The sequence below is a fragment of the Moschus berezovskii genome, chromosome 13 (assembly GCF_049115385.1).
Source record: "Moschus berezovskii isolate FMDL1 chromosome 13, NW_MosBer_1.0, whole genome shotgun sequence".
In the NCBI taxonomy this organism is placed as follows: domain Eukaryota; kingdom Metazoa; phylum Chordata; class Mammalia; order Artiodactyla; family Moschidae; genus Moschus; species Moschus berezovskii.
Window position 1 is genome coordinate 55,544,881 of NC_142472.1, and position 14,604 is coordinate 55,559,484.

At 44.1% G+C, this 14,604-nt stretch overlaps 1 protein-coding gene across 1 annotated transcript in view; it reads left to right on the forward strand.

Moving 5' to 3' along the window:
• MTUS2 (microtubule associated scaffold protein 2) overlaps positions 1-14,604 on the forward strand; it is a 257,866-nt gene that overhangs the window by 105,844 nt on the left and 137,418 nt on the right. The window contains exon 4 of the mRNA XM_055426319.2: positions 10,110-10,271. Within this exon, the coding sequence (XP_055282294.2) occupies positions 10,110-10,271 (162 nt within the window). The remainder of the gene's footprint in view (positions 1-10,109; positions 10,272-14,604) is intronic.

The window sequence follows — 14,604 nt, forward strand, 5'->3', positions numbered from 1 at the left end:
ATATGTACATTACCATGTGTAAAATACATAGCTAGTGAGAACCTGCTCTGTAGGCAGCTCACTCCATGTTCCATGATAACCCAGATGGGTGGGATTTGGGTGTGAGGGCGATCGAGGTCCAACAAGTGGGGATATGTGTATAGATATAGCTGATTAGCTTTGTTATTCAGCAGAAGCTAGCATGATGTTGGAAAGCAATTATATTCCAATTAAAAACAAAAGATTGTGAGAACCAGTAACAGACCAGGAAAAGAAAGAAAGGGTTCTTTTTAAGAGTGTAAGAAATCACAGCTCGGGGAACAATTCTGACTTCTTTGCAGCAACCCCTGCCTTGTTTAAAAATATATGGAATGGAAGGTTGGGGCTCTGTTGCCATGATCCACTTTTCAGCATTTGACTTAGTTGAAAGACCCTGATGCTGGGAAAGACTGAAGGCAGGAGGAGAAGGGGACGACAGAGAATGAGATGGACGGCATCACTGACTCAGTGTACATGAGGCTGAGCAAACTCCGGGAGACGGTGAGGAACAGGGAAGCCTGGTGTGCTCTAGTCCATGGGGTCGCAAAGAGTCTGACACAACTGAGTGACTAACACACAGCCCTCAGATATTTTGGAACAATTAATTAAACAGGTCTGGGACACAAAAAGCAAACTATAGTAGAGACTGAAATCCAAGTTATGGAAGTGGAACAACTACCCTTTCTTATTGGTCTGTTAATAAAAACTGGTAGATAAGTCCTTGATCATTTCTATAATTTCTTGTACCATATTAATAACTTCAGCAGAATTTAAATTGAGTTCAAATCAGATGCTCTTATCTTTTAACAACTCCTATATTAAGCATATAATTAAAATGCTCCAGTTTAAATATTTTCCCCAAGGTTTTAACTACTAAAAGATTCACACAGTGATGAACCAGAGTCTTCACGAATGAGGGCTCAAGCTTTAAGAACTTCAGGTAGGGAAAAGGGATTTATGATAACTGGTCTAATTGATATAAAAGAGGAATGGTAAGAGATTGCTTTTAATTACTCAAAAGTCTCTTGAAATACCGTATTAGCCCTTGATATTTTAAGTCACTAACCTGCATCAATATTTGACCATGCTCTCTCCTTTGGGAATGTGACTTGGTAAATATTAAAGAGAATTTCTTAGATCAAAAGGAAGATTTCAGTCACTTATGTGCTGGGAGTTCAAATGCCCTGGGCTGAGAGATGCTGGCTTTTACCCTCTGCGATTATATCTATGATCTTAAGAGAGATGGTCTGATCACCCCAACCTTTGCTGTCTTTGATAACCAGCTTGGTCTTTCTTAGAGTCTGTTACTTAGCAGGAAATTGAGAGAAGACATTATAGAGAAGATGGCATTTAATGAGGCTACGGAGGACGGGCAGGCTGGCCCACGTCTCAGGGCGTCACAGATGGGAGGGAATGGTACCGCTCACACAGACCCACCCTCCTTCACCATTCATGTTCCTGCACGATGAACCTCACTTAACCAGTTGAGCTGCACCCGTATTTCCCCATTTCCTGAGCAGACATAAGAAAGAAGACCCTCTTTGCTATATGTTAGAATGGATTCCAGGAAGGTTTTCCTGGAATGTCTGGGTGGGGAGTGAGAAGGGGGGACAGAGGTGTTTCTTGTTCTCTTCTGTGACGATTTAGTCGTGATCATTGTCAAAAGAAGGAAATTTGGAGAAAGAGAATGCCTGGCCCTGGGTCACTGTGACAGCTACCTACTGAAGCCCTGGGAACATGTGAAGGTAGAGGTGGCTGGCATTGTCGGCATCTGCTACTTGCAGAAATCATCTGCTTCCTTGATTGGTCTGGTGTGTCTGGGGGAGAGATGTTTTGAGGGTATTTTCATAGGGCTTGCATGGAACAGGATTTCACAAAACCAGGACAGAGGGGGCTCTTGAAGAAATGACAGCTGATGAAACAGGGCTGCTTTTGATGATGTTTGTGCACACACCGTGGATGACAGCTAACTTTTATTGAGTACCAGGCGTTTTGCTAAGTGATCTATGTGCATGATCTTGTTTAAGTCTCAGGCTAACCTAATGACATAGGGTAAATAAATAAATAAACTAGTTCATTAAAGAGGCTGAATGAATTAACATTTTAAGGAGAATGTTACTCAGTTCAGTTCAGTCGCTCAGTCGTGTCCGACTCTCCGCGACCCCATGAATCACAGCACGCCAGGCCTCCCTGTCCATCACCAACTCCCGGAGTTCACTCAAACTCATGTCCACAGAGTCGGTGATGCCATCCAGCCATCTCATTCTCCGTCGTCCCCTTCTCCTCCCGCCCCCAACCTTTCCCAGCATCAGAGTCTTTTCCAGTGAGTCAACTCGTCGCATGAGGTGGCCAAAGTATTGCAGTTTCAGCTTTAGCATCAGTCCCTCCAATGAACATCCAGGATTGATCTCCTCCAACTAGGGAGTTTCAAATCCGGTCTTGAGTTTGGGCAGAGCTGTGGTGTCCATGACTGTGCTGCATGGCGCTCTTACTATTACTATGAAGACTTGCTGTCAGGGCTCCGATGGAAGAGCTCAGGAAGAAGAACCCTGCAGCAGGAATCCAGAGAATTTCTGTGGACCTGGTGAACCCTCCTCACCCCTGACCTGACCCACAGAACTGTACCCTGCCGCCTCACGGGGAGGCGGTGTAGGTGATGTCTCCTGGCCTAGAGCTGGAACTACTTACTGGGCTCCCTGAAGACTGTACTGAGGAAGATACACAGGCCAGCCTTGGATTAGTAAAAAGTCAACACTTGCTCTGGGCTTCCCAGGTGGCTCAGTGGTAATGAATTCACCTGCCAATGCAGGAGACACGGGTTTGACCTTTGGATCGGGGAGATTCCTTGGAGAAGGAAACTACAACCCTCTCCAGTATTCTTGCCTGGAGAATCTTCCATGGACAAGAGGAGCCTAGCGGGCCACAGGCCATGGGGTCATGAAGAGCCGGACGTGACTGAGAAACTAAAGAACAACAGCGACGACAGTTGCTCTAGGTGAAGTGGGAGTAGTGAAAGGCATGCCGCGTGTTTTTCCTTCTTTCATTAGGACTTAGGTTACCAGGGAGAGATGGAGAAAGAAGAGTTCTTTAAAGTTACCTCTTCAGAGCTAGACCCCAGTCATTGCATTGGAGAGACGTGAAGCCATGAGATGTTGGAGGTTGGAAGAAAAAAGAGAGGCAGTAGCCTGATGAGACTAATGCACTTTGAATGAGGCTCAGGGTTGGGTTAGTGGGCATAGGGTCAGTGTTGCCTTTACTAAGGTCTTAGGTGCATCCAGTACTATTCTAAGCACTTTAGTCTAAATATACATAATAGCAATTCCTTAACGCAACAACTGTGATGATAGCCCCTGTTATCCTCCGTTTTATAGCTGAAGAAATGAAACAGAGAGTAAACCTCTCGTCCAGGCTTTGAATCTAGGCCATCTTAACCATCTAACCATTATCCTCTCAAACTTTATCAAACCCAGAGATGAATGCTTAAGATGAGACTGAAGCAAGAACTGAAATTATACTGAGTAAAAACAGTCGGTAAACAGTCCACTCTCTTGGGGAGAAGGGTGGGATGCTTGGGCAGAAGACCCCCAAACGGTTAAATTCTGATGTTTACTTTTCTGCCTGTTGTTTTAAAAAGGTTTGAAAAGCACCTCACTACATCATAGACAGTTGACACCTTTTAAACATCAAATTCCCCCACCCCCACCTTGGCCGTGCTCAGTGTGTCTGTGTTCACGGGAGCTGTTGAGGAAAGTGCGAAGCTTCTAGAGCCTCTCTGGGCTCAGAAATGGAGAAAAGGAATTGGCCACGAAGGGAAGCACTGTCCCCATGGGACAGGTTTGCACTTAGTCCTTCCTTCATCCATACGGCAAGTACTTCTCCAGCACAGCCTTGTTGATGGTGGAGCAGGAAGTCATAGTGCGGAATCCGGCCTGCCTGGAGTTTGCACTGTGCTTGATGTGCTGGTGGGAACTGAGGTCAGAAAAATATGGTGGGACCAGATAGTGGAAGAATTAGAGTACCAGAAGGGCTTCCCTGATGGCTCAGTTGGTAAAGAATCTGCCTGCAATGCAGGAAACCCCGGTTCTATTCCTGGGTTGGGAAGATCCGCTGGAGAAAGGATAGGCTACCCACTCCAGTATTCTTGGGCTTCCCTTGTGGCTCAGCTGGTAAAGAATCTGCCCGCAATGAGGGAGATTCCTCATGAGGGAGACCTGGGTTCGATTCCTGGGTTGGGAAGATCCCCTGGAGAAGGGAAAGGCTACCCACTCCAGAATACTTGCCTGAAGAATTCCATGGACTGTATAGTCCATGGGGTTGCAAAGAGTCAGACATGACTGAGCGACTTTCACTTTCCCTTTAGGGTACCAGAAAGACGACTGTGGAATTTACTTGGAAAACTGGGTAGAGGTATAGGGAGGGGATGCACTGAGTGATGGAGCATTGAACGGGGTGACGGGGAAGGGTAGGGCCCTACCGCTGTGTCCCCAGCAGGTGCTAAGGGACTGACATGGGTGTCAGCTGTGGGGGCAGACAAGGGGTATAAATCTGGAGTCTGTAACAGAAACGGAAGCACACTGCCTTGAATTGGTTGATAAAAGGGAGAGAGTCAGGAGGGTTCCGACACTTCAAGTCTAAGTTTCAAGAGCAACGATGGTCATTAATAATCAAAAAGATGGTCATACTGAGTTAAGTAAGTCAGACAGAAAAGGAGAAATATCAAATGACATCCCTTATCCCATCCCATCCCTTATCCCTTGTCTAAAAAGACATGTTACAAATGAACTTACCTAAAAAACAGAGAGAGACTCACAGACTTGGAGAGTGAACTTACGGCTGCTGGGGGGAGGATGGTGGGAAGGGACAGTTAGGAGTTTGGGATGGATACGTGCACACTGCTGTATTTAAAATAAATAACCAACAATGACTGCTGTACACAGGGAGCTCTGCTCAATGTTATATGGCAGCCGGGATGGGAGAGGAGTCTGGGGGAGAATGGATACATGTATATGTATGGCTTAATCCCTTCACTATCCACCTGAAACTGCCGTTGTTAATTGGTTTATGAAAGTGAAAGTTGCTCAGACGTGTCCGACTCTTTGCGACCCCATGGACTATACAGTCCGTGGAATTCTTCAGGCCAGAAAACTGGAGTGGCTAGCCTTTCCCTTCTCCAGTGCATCTTCCCAATTCAGAGATAGAACTCAGGTCTCCCGCACCGCAGGCGGATTCTTTACCAGCTGAGCCACAAGGGAAGCCCAAGAATACTGGAGTGGGTAGCCTATCCCTTCTCCAGCAGATCTTCCCAACCCGGGAATCGAACCGGGGTCTCCTGCATTACAGGCGGGTTCTTTACCAACTGAGCTATCAGGGAAGCCCCTAATTGGTCTACATTCCAATACAAAATAAAAAGTTTAAAAAAGTAAATAAAATGCTTGTTCCCTGGAGGGATGGCTTAGGTTGAGAAAACAAAGGTTAAAAAAATAATAGTAATGAGGGTGGGGGCTAGTGTGCAGCAGAGAGGAATGTTTGCTGTAGACGTTCCCTCTTGCCCAGGCTCTCCACTCAAAGTGATGTCCGCTCCTTCACCCTTGAGTTTCTCCTGCTCCTGTGTTTCTTTCATAACTGATGGCGGTTGGAGATGATCCTGTTTCTCTGTGCCTGTTTGGGTCTGGGTGGCCCCCACTGGAATGTAAGTGGTGTGAAGACAGGACCGTGTCTGTCCGGTGCCCCCTGCCTGGGGCAGAGCCTGCCACACTGTCTCGGTCTCCTTCCTTTAGACAAAGATGCATCTTTGCTGAAGTGATAACGCAGCGGGTTTACCGTAGCACTTTGGTGAAAAATAAAACATACACCTGAGTTAAAATATGCAGGAGGCAGGAAATGAAACATTCAGTTGGTACTTTAATAATTAAACTAAATTTTGCTGCCAAGTGATAAATACGGCTAAGTCAATGAAATATGCATCAGTGAGGCAATCGTGCAGCCAGAACATTATTCAACTTGATTGCTTGGGAGTGTTTTAAAAAATCAGTGAAGATTAATCATTATAGTACAGATAAATACTCAGAATCAAAGAAAGATGTTTCTTCAAGTTTGGCTGTAATGCCTTCATGGCATTAATAACAGATTTGCTATTTTTCTACAGCCTTCCCAACCTCATTGTGGTCTGGTTGGTGTTCATCTCTCGATCCATTCTTTTCTTCTTTTAAAGCTCAGCTTCAGCTATCCACATTCCCAATAAATGATGTAGGGATATGGACTGGAAACCCTGGCAGCAGTCATGGTCAGAATCATCCTTTGCAGCAGGTTGGGGGGACACACTCATCACTTTGTGGGGTGCTCTCAGGGCTCCTGTAAATCTACACTTCCTCCTCCTAGTGTCTCAGATCCTTCCAGGGACTTATATTCCTTTAATGCTGCCTTGTCTGGCCCGAATTTTCACACGTCCTCCTCTGTCTGTGGTGCAGGCCCAGATCTACTCAGATTCATCATTCATGTGTGCTCAACCACTGCAGTAGACTCGAGCCGGTTGAAAATGGGATGGCTAATTACATGTGTGGACCACTCCCACTAGCTGGGTCCTCAGGAGCATCTCTGGCTCACACAGGCATGGTTCATTTCCAGTTGCTTTCTCCTCTTATCAGGCAGTGGTTTGATGTCTGCACTGTTGTCAGATACTGGAGCAGTTACAGAATTCAGCAGCCCTTTGTAAATTCAGAGGACTTGTCATTTACTGAATAAAGTGTCTTTAAGTCACTTTGAAGCTGGTCAACTTCAGCTGGTTTTCAAAGAGGGATATTGTTTACTGCCAGCTGTCTCCCACAAGAATGGACAAGAGGGGAGTTCAGTTTTATTTTATTATCTTGTTTCATTTTATTTTTTGGTAATTCAAAATTTCTCTCAAAGGGGAGTACAAAGCTTCCTTGACACTTCATACTTCAGACAAATGAATTATTTCCCAGCCTGGATAACAGCCAAATTTCCAAATTGAGATGTTCACTGAATTATAAATTTCATGTAAGAGAATAATACCAAGCACAAAAGGATTTGATAAAAGGGCATTTGAACTCTGCAAATGATACAAAATATTACCCTTCTTAAGAATCTTTAGTAAATTGTTAAATAAAAGATGCTGTGTGAAAGATTTTATGTTCAACTTCCAGTGCAGTTTTCAGTAGGTAGATTATTCTGGCAGTATGTCAGCAGGAGGCTGAACGTTAGCTAATTCCATGTGAATTTAGTGATGTTGAACATTTTTTTCATGCCTCTGTTGGCCATCTATGTATCTTCTTTGTAAAAATGTCTATTCAGCTCCTCTGCCTATTTTTAATAGGGTTGTTGAGTTGTATGAGTTCTTCATATATTTTGGATATTAACCCATTATTGGATATATTATTTGCAGATATCTTCTCCCATTTGGTACGTTGTCTCCTAATTTTATTGATGGTTTCCTTTGCTATGCAGAAGCTTTTCAGTTTGATATAATCTTGTTTGTTTTTGCTTTTGTTTCCCTTCCCTGAAGAGACGTTTCTAGACCGATACTGCTAAGACCAGTGTCACAGAGTGTGTACTGCCTGTGTTTTCTTCTAGGAGTTTCATGGTTTCGGGTCTTATATTCAGGTCTTTAATCCATCTTGACCTGATCTTTGTGTGCTGTGTGACATTGGTCTAGTTTCATTTTTTCTGCTCCTGTGCTGACTTTTGAGTCTGAAATTCAGGATACAGTGTACCTTCTTTCAGTTTCATTGTTTTTGTGCTGTTTGTGTGAATCGAATGTATTTCCTACCCCTGTCTTTTGTTGTTTTTGTTCAGTCCCCACGTCACGTCTGACTCTTTGTGACCCCATGGACTGCAGCACGCCAGGTTTCCCGGTCCTTCACCATCTCCCAGAGTTTGCTCAAACTCATGTCCATTGAGTCATTGATGCCATCCAACCATCTCATCCTTTGTCACCACCTTCTCCTCTTGCCCTCAATCTTTCCCAACATCAGGGTCTTTTCCAGTAAGTTGACTTTTCGCATCAGTTGGCCAAAGCATTAGAGCTTCAGCATCAGTCCTTCCAGTGAATATTCAGGGTTGATTTCCTTTAGGATGGACTTGTCTGATTTCCTTGCAGTCCAAGGGACTCTCAAGAGTCTTCTCCAACACCATAGTTCAAAAGCATCAATTCTTCAGCACTCAGCTTCTTTATGATCCAGCTCTCACATCCATACATGACTACTGGAAAAACCATAGCTTTGACAACATGGACCTTTGTTGGAAAAGTGATAGCCCTGTTTAGAACTATTTAAAACCTTGCACAGGCTCTTCAGAGAACTATAGGGCATAGGTTCTATGTTAGGAAATAGCAGTCTTTATTCTTCCTTCCTAAATACTGTTTTGTTAAGAGACAAAACATTTCACTCATTTTAAACAGACTTTCAGGTCTTCAGAGGGAGGAAAGCAGCCATCTCTTACTCTGAGGGGTTGAGTTAAACTCCTGAACATTTGAACACTAAAGCCATTTTAATAATGTTATCATTTTGATGCAGGCCCTATCTGCATAGAATGTTAGGGCTATCCTTTTAAAATGATGGAAACAAAAACTTTAATCTTTCACTACAATTCCGTATATATCTTCCAGCTGTCAGTGTGTATTTTCCATGGTAGATGGTCACATCTCTAACTGGATAGTTTTCATACCAACAGGCAGTAATCTCAGTATATTCAGGCTTTCTATTTAATTTGGTAGATTAGTCTTTGCAACTGTTACTCAGAGGTGCATTTAGAAGATTTATCCTTTAGTAGGAATAGAAAATGGTGTCATTGTCTTTAAGAGATTACTGATATAGCCAGCATAGTAGGTTTGAAAATTTATAGAGGAGAAAAAATGGGCCACGACCATTCTGGCATTTAAATCTGACACAAATCCCAGTATGCCCTGTCTTCAGGGCAGCCCATCATAAAGAAGCTATTCTGTAGACACAGAGCCTGTTTCTATGTTGAATAGAAAACGGAAATGACCAATAGACATCTTCTGCCTTTGCAATAAGCTGGGCTCTAATGCAGGGTCCTCTGAATTTGATGCTGTTGCTGTTGTTTAGTCGCTCAGTCATGTCTGACTCTTTGCAACCCCATGGACTATAGCCTGCCAGGCCCCTCTGTCCTTGGGATTTTCCAGGCAAGAATCCTGGAGTGGGTTGCCATTTCCTTTTCCAGGGGATCTTCCAGACGTAGGGATGGAATTTGCATCTCCTGCATTGGCAGGCAGGTTCTTTACCACTGAGCCACCAGGGTTGCCCCCTCAGTTTGATGAGGCCTCGGCTCATCAGATCAAAAGCTTCATGAATTTCAAAGGGATTCTCTGCCTGCATGCTTCTCACCCATCTCCCTTCATCCCAAGGCCCTTATTCTGAAGAGGAAGTGAGCCGGGTTTCAGGGAGCCCTGAATCATCCTCTGGACCAGCGGTGTACATGTGTGTGTCCTTATTTGTCTCCTCTGGGTCACTTACATTGGTTTTCAGAAAACTGTTGCTCATCTTCTGACAGTTATAAAATGAATGCTTATCATATGTGTGTACAGCTTGTTGTTTAGTTGCTCAGTCATGTCCGACTCTTTTCTGATCCTATGGACTATCACCTGCCAGCCTCCTCTGTCCATGGGATTTTCCAGGCAAGAATACTAGAGTGGGTTGCCATTTCCTTCTCCAGGGACCCTTCCTGGCTCAGGGATCAAACCTATGTCTCCTGCATTGGCAGGTGGGTTCTTTACCACTGAACCATCTGGGAAGCCTGTGTATGCAGCTACACATCCAGAAAAGCAAATTGTGTGTGCATGCGTGTGTGTGTGTGTAAAATCTTCAGTGGAGCGAAGCTGTTCTTGGCCTTGGTGGAGCCTGTGGGTTTGGAGGACACACTTCCCTGCAGTGACTGAAGGCAACTCTTTTTCCACATCTCATCCCAGAGAAATGCTTTTCAAGGCCACTCGTCAGGAGTTGGGTCCAGTTCTGATGCAGGTGGAGGCTTCAGGGATAGATTGGTGGTGGTGCCCAGCAAGGAGGTCCATCCGTTTTTCATGACATTGTCAGTAACGCACTGTCTGCCTCCTGCAGGTTCAGCCTTTGGAACTGAAGACCAGCCGCCTCTAAAGGCAGCTCTCCCTGCCAAAGATACACCCAAGGGGACTGGCCGGGCAGCCCCTCCGGCTTCCTCCCTCGCGACAACACCCCGCAGGAGTTTGCTTCCGGCGCCGAAATCCACATCCACACCAGCTGGTAAGACTCGTGCTGCAGAGAAACTGCAGTGGAGGGCTTTTTCTGCATTAAAGTCTTCTGAGAGTCTCTGGGTGCATCAGCTGTTTAGATGGGATGACAGATGTCTTTCCGATGGCTTCTAATATTAGTGATAATAATAGTACCACTATTCTCAAGGCACTTTCATCTATTCCTGTGTTTAAATTCTCAAAACTCTTCTTACTCCTCCTAGTGACTGGTAACCCATCAAATCACAGTTTCCACTGCAAAAAATAGAAAAGGGTCAAGCTCATTTAGGCAGATTTTGCAGAGGGAAGCAGGTGCTGATGAAATCTATCACTGGAAGGATGGTAGGAGCTAGCTGCAGACTCTGCACCCCGGGAGTGAAGTACCTGATCCCCGGGGGAACACTGCTGCCTCAACAGGGATGCAGGGGTTCCATCCCCCTGCTAGTTCCAGGCTGGTGCCGTCCAAGCCAGGATGCAGGGATCAGCAGCTATGGCAGAAGGCTGGCTCCAGAGTCACGCTGTGCTTGCCGTGTCCAGGCCAGCAAAGCCGATGCCCCTCCTGACCTGGGAAGCTAGTGACAGACACAGGGGACTCAGCTGATGTGAAGGAGTGACGCGGGAAGGTGCTTGTCAGCAGCGGAAGCTGCTGCATGTGGCCCCCGCCTGCCTTCTCCTCCCGTGTCTTGCGCATGCGTGTTTGCCTTCGGGATGTCCGAGCATCCGGCATGTGGCTTAGCCTACCATCTTCTGCACTACATGTAGGAAGACACTGAGAGTGCGGGAGCCTGGGTGTTGAGCCTGAATCCACAATGGGTGATCCACCTCTGTGGGTGTTCATTCCTCCATATTATTCTCCTATGCTCACGTACAGCGATATGTACACACAGATGGGCCTGGTTCCTAAACTTAAATTTGCATTGTACCTTTTTTTTTGTGATGTGGACCATTTTTAAAGTCTTTATTGAATGTGTTGCAATACTACTTATGTTTCATGTTTTGTTTTTATTTTGGCCAAGAGGCATGCAGGATCTTAGCTTCCTGACCAGGGATCAAACCCACATCCTTTGCTTTAGAAGGCAAAGTCTTAAGCACTGGACCACCAGGGAAGTCCTATACATTTTTCTGCATGTCACTTTTCTTACTGAAGGCACATCATAGAGCTGCCCTCAAAGTCAGTGCATGGCTGTTTTTCAATGGTTGCCTACTGTGGACATACCATGATCTATTCAGTCATTCCCCCCCAGCAGGCATTCACTTTGTAACTGGCATTTGCCACTATAACCAATGCTTCAGTACATGTCCTTGAACAGGTGACATTCTTTCTACAAGATTGATCCCCAGGAGTGGGATGGCTGTGCTTGATGCGTTAATAGATATGACTGGATTCCTTTTCAAAGGCTTCATTTCCACCCATATCACTGATAAGAATAGATACTTATCATTTTAAAAAAATTTTGTCCATTTAATGGGAATGAAATTATATCTCAGTGTTATTTTAATTTGCATTTCCCTGACCACTTCAGTGGAGCATCACCTCATAATCCCCTCTGGTAACATGTAAATTGACCTGTTTGGTTTTGTTCTTCCTCAGTGGAGGGAAAGCTCCCAGGGACAGTGACCTTGTCCCATTTATTTAGCCCAGTGTCCCTGATCCTGCAGTCTCCTCAGGATCTGACTAACTCCCAGTGGCTACTTAGCATCTATTCGTTAACAGTCGGAAGAATCAACAAATCAGTGAATGAATGTCACACAGCCTTTGACTCTCTTTTGGTTCCAGTTTCTTAACAAGTTTGGTTGGGGTTTAAATAGAAAATAACTAGACAAGCCTACAGTGAGTTAAAATACAGTTGTTGAACCAATCCTGTAGACCTGTGTTTATCAAATTTTAGTGCCTCAGGACCACCAGTAGAGCTTGTTAGGAAAGATTACTGGCTCTTGTCCTGAGTGACTTATTCAGTGGGTCTGGGGTGGAGCCTCAGAAATTGCATTTCTAATAAATTCCTGGGCTTCCCAGGTGGCTCAGTGGTAAAGAATCTGCCTGCCAATGTTCAATCCCTGGGTCAGGAAGATCCTCTGGAGAAGGAAATGGCACCCACTCCAATATCCTTGCCTGGGAAACCCCACGGACAGAGGATCCTGGTGGGCTATAGTCCACGGGGTCGCAAAGAGCACACGACTGAGCACATAGCATATAACTTAATACACAGGAGGCTCTGCATTTGATTTCCCAAAGTCATAAAACTTCTTATACATTTTCCCATTATTGACCTAAGGAGGGGGTGTTAAGGTGTTTAGAACAAGAGTTAACCACCACCATGTGCTGGATGGAGGACCCTACCCCAGCCTCTGTGTAAACCCTTGGCTGTGGCCCCTGTGAAATGAACTTATCTGGGGAAAGCGTGGATTGGGAAAATAGAGCAGAAGATGAGAGATTTCAGGACATTCTCTTCTAACGTTCATCTCACTCCAACACCTAATTTAATAGCAATTTGAAAATTATGATTAAAAGATACATTTTATTACTGAATTTTAACTTTGCATTTATCCTATAGGTATGAATTTTTCATTTAAATAAAATGTAGTTCCTAATACCAAATCAGCTTTCCCTTTGCCTTGTTCTGTCATCAGGCTAATTAAAAAGCAGAAGGCAGACATGCAAATTACAGTTAAATTACAAATAATTGGGTTTCTTGGGACTGTGGGGTATTTGGGTTATTCTAATTACTTGGGTGACACCAACCCTTGTTTTAACTCATGCTGGTATTTCTAAACTGTGATGTGTCGCTTTTTTCCCTTGGTGATTCCAGGCTAATGATGGCAAGCTCTTGTGTCTTTGGGTCATCTGTTCGATTACTGTCATCCATGACTGTAGTTGTAACATGTACCCACAATAGAACATACCCTGGGAATGCTTGGGCTGTTTCTTTTAACCTAGATTTCTGGCGTGAGTTTTTTCTGTGAGTGACTTTTTTCTGGTTTGTTCATTCAGGAAACATTTAAACAGTTGCTTTAAGCCATAGGTGTCTTAGATTCAAGAATAACTAGAACAGTCACAATGAGGTAAACAGAATTGTACACTAATAATTAGAGTGTCCCTTGGACAGCAAGGAGATTAAACAAGTCAATCCTAAAGGAAGTCAACCCTGAATATTCACTGGAAGGACTGATGCTGAAGCTGAAGTGCTTGCCCACCTGGTGCGAAGAACGGACTCATCTGAGAAGACCCTGATGCTGGGAAAGATTGAAGGCAGGAGAAGAAGGGGACGGCAGAGGATGAGATGGTCGGATGGCATCACTGACTCAGTTGACATGAGTTTGAGCAAACTCGGGGAAATAGTGAAGCACAGGGAAGCCTGGTGTGCTGATGTCCGTGGGGTCAGAGAGTTGGACACACTGGGTGACAGAACAACAACAATTAGAGTGAGAACAAGAGATCTGTAATCTTATCAGCTGGCTGTCAGTTAATTCAGACCACGGTGTCATCGTAAGGTGGGTTAAGAGGGACTTCCCTGGTGGTCCAGTGGCTAAGATTCTGTGCTCCCAGTGGAGGGGGCCCAGGTTCTATCCCTGGTCAGGGTACTAGATCCCACATGCCACAACTAAAGATCCTGCATGCTGCAGCTAGACTCAATGCAGCTGAAATAAGTCAATATTTTTTTTTTAAAGATGGGTTAAGAAACAAATGACCCAAAAAAGTTTAAATGAAATATAATAGACTTTTAAAATCACTTAATCACTTTCTCTTTATTTGTTTCATCATTTTCTGATTTGTTTATTTTGTAATCACTTTCTAATTTCAGCAAAGATAGAAGGCAGCCTGCAGTAAAGGACCCAGAATAACAGAAGTACAGGATTAAAAATCTAAGTAATGAAAAAGAGAAAAGCCTGATAAAACTGGGCTCAGAGCTGCCTGGCTGCACGAGCAAAGGAAAAAGCATAATTGGGGGCGAAAAAAAATAGAGTGTGACACTTTATCAGAAGAGAGAACTTATTTTTTAGCACAAATGTGCATGTAAGATTTTAATTCTGTGAATTTTTAAAAAATGACGTTGAACAACGTAATGGACAACTTTAATAGTATATTTTTAAGCATATCTTTTCTGATAATAAAATAATTGAAATAGTTTAAAATTTGGGAATAGGGAAGGCCTTCCTCAACATGATGTAAAACCTGGAAACCTTTAAAAAAAAATGATAGATTTAACTACATACAAATTTCAAATTGTCTGCAATAATGAACATCATAGGATTAAGAGGGTTGATAAACTGAGTGAAAATGCTGCAACAAAGTTTTAATATGAAAATCAATAGAAAAAAATACAACTTCATTTGAAAAACAGGTAAAA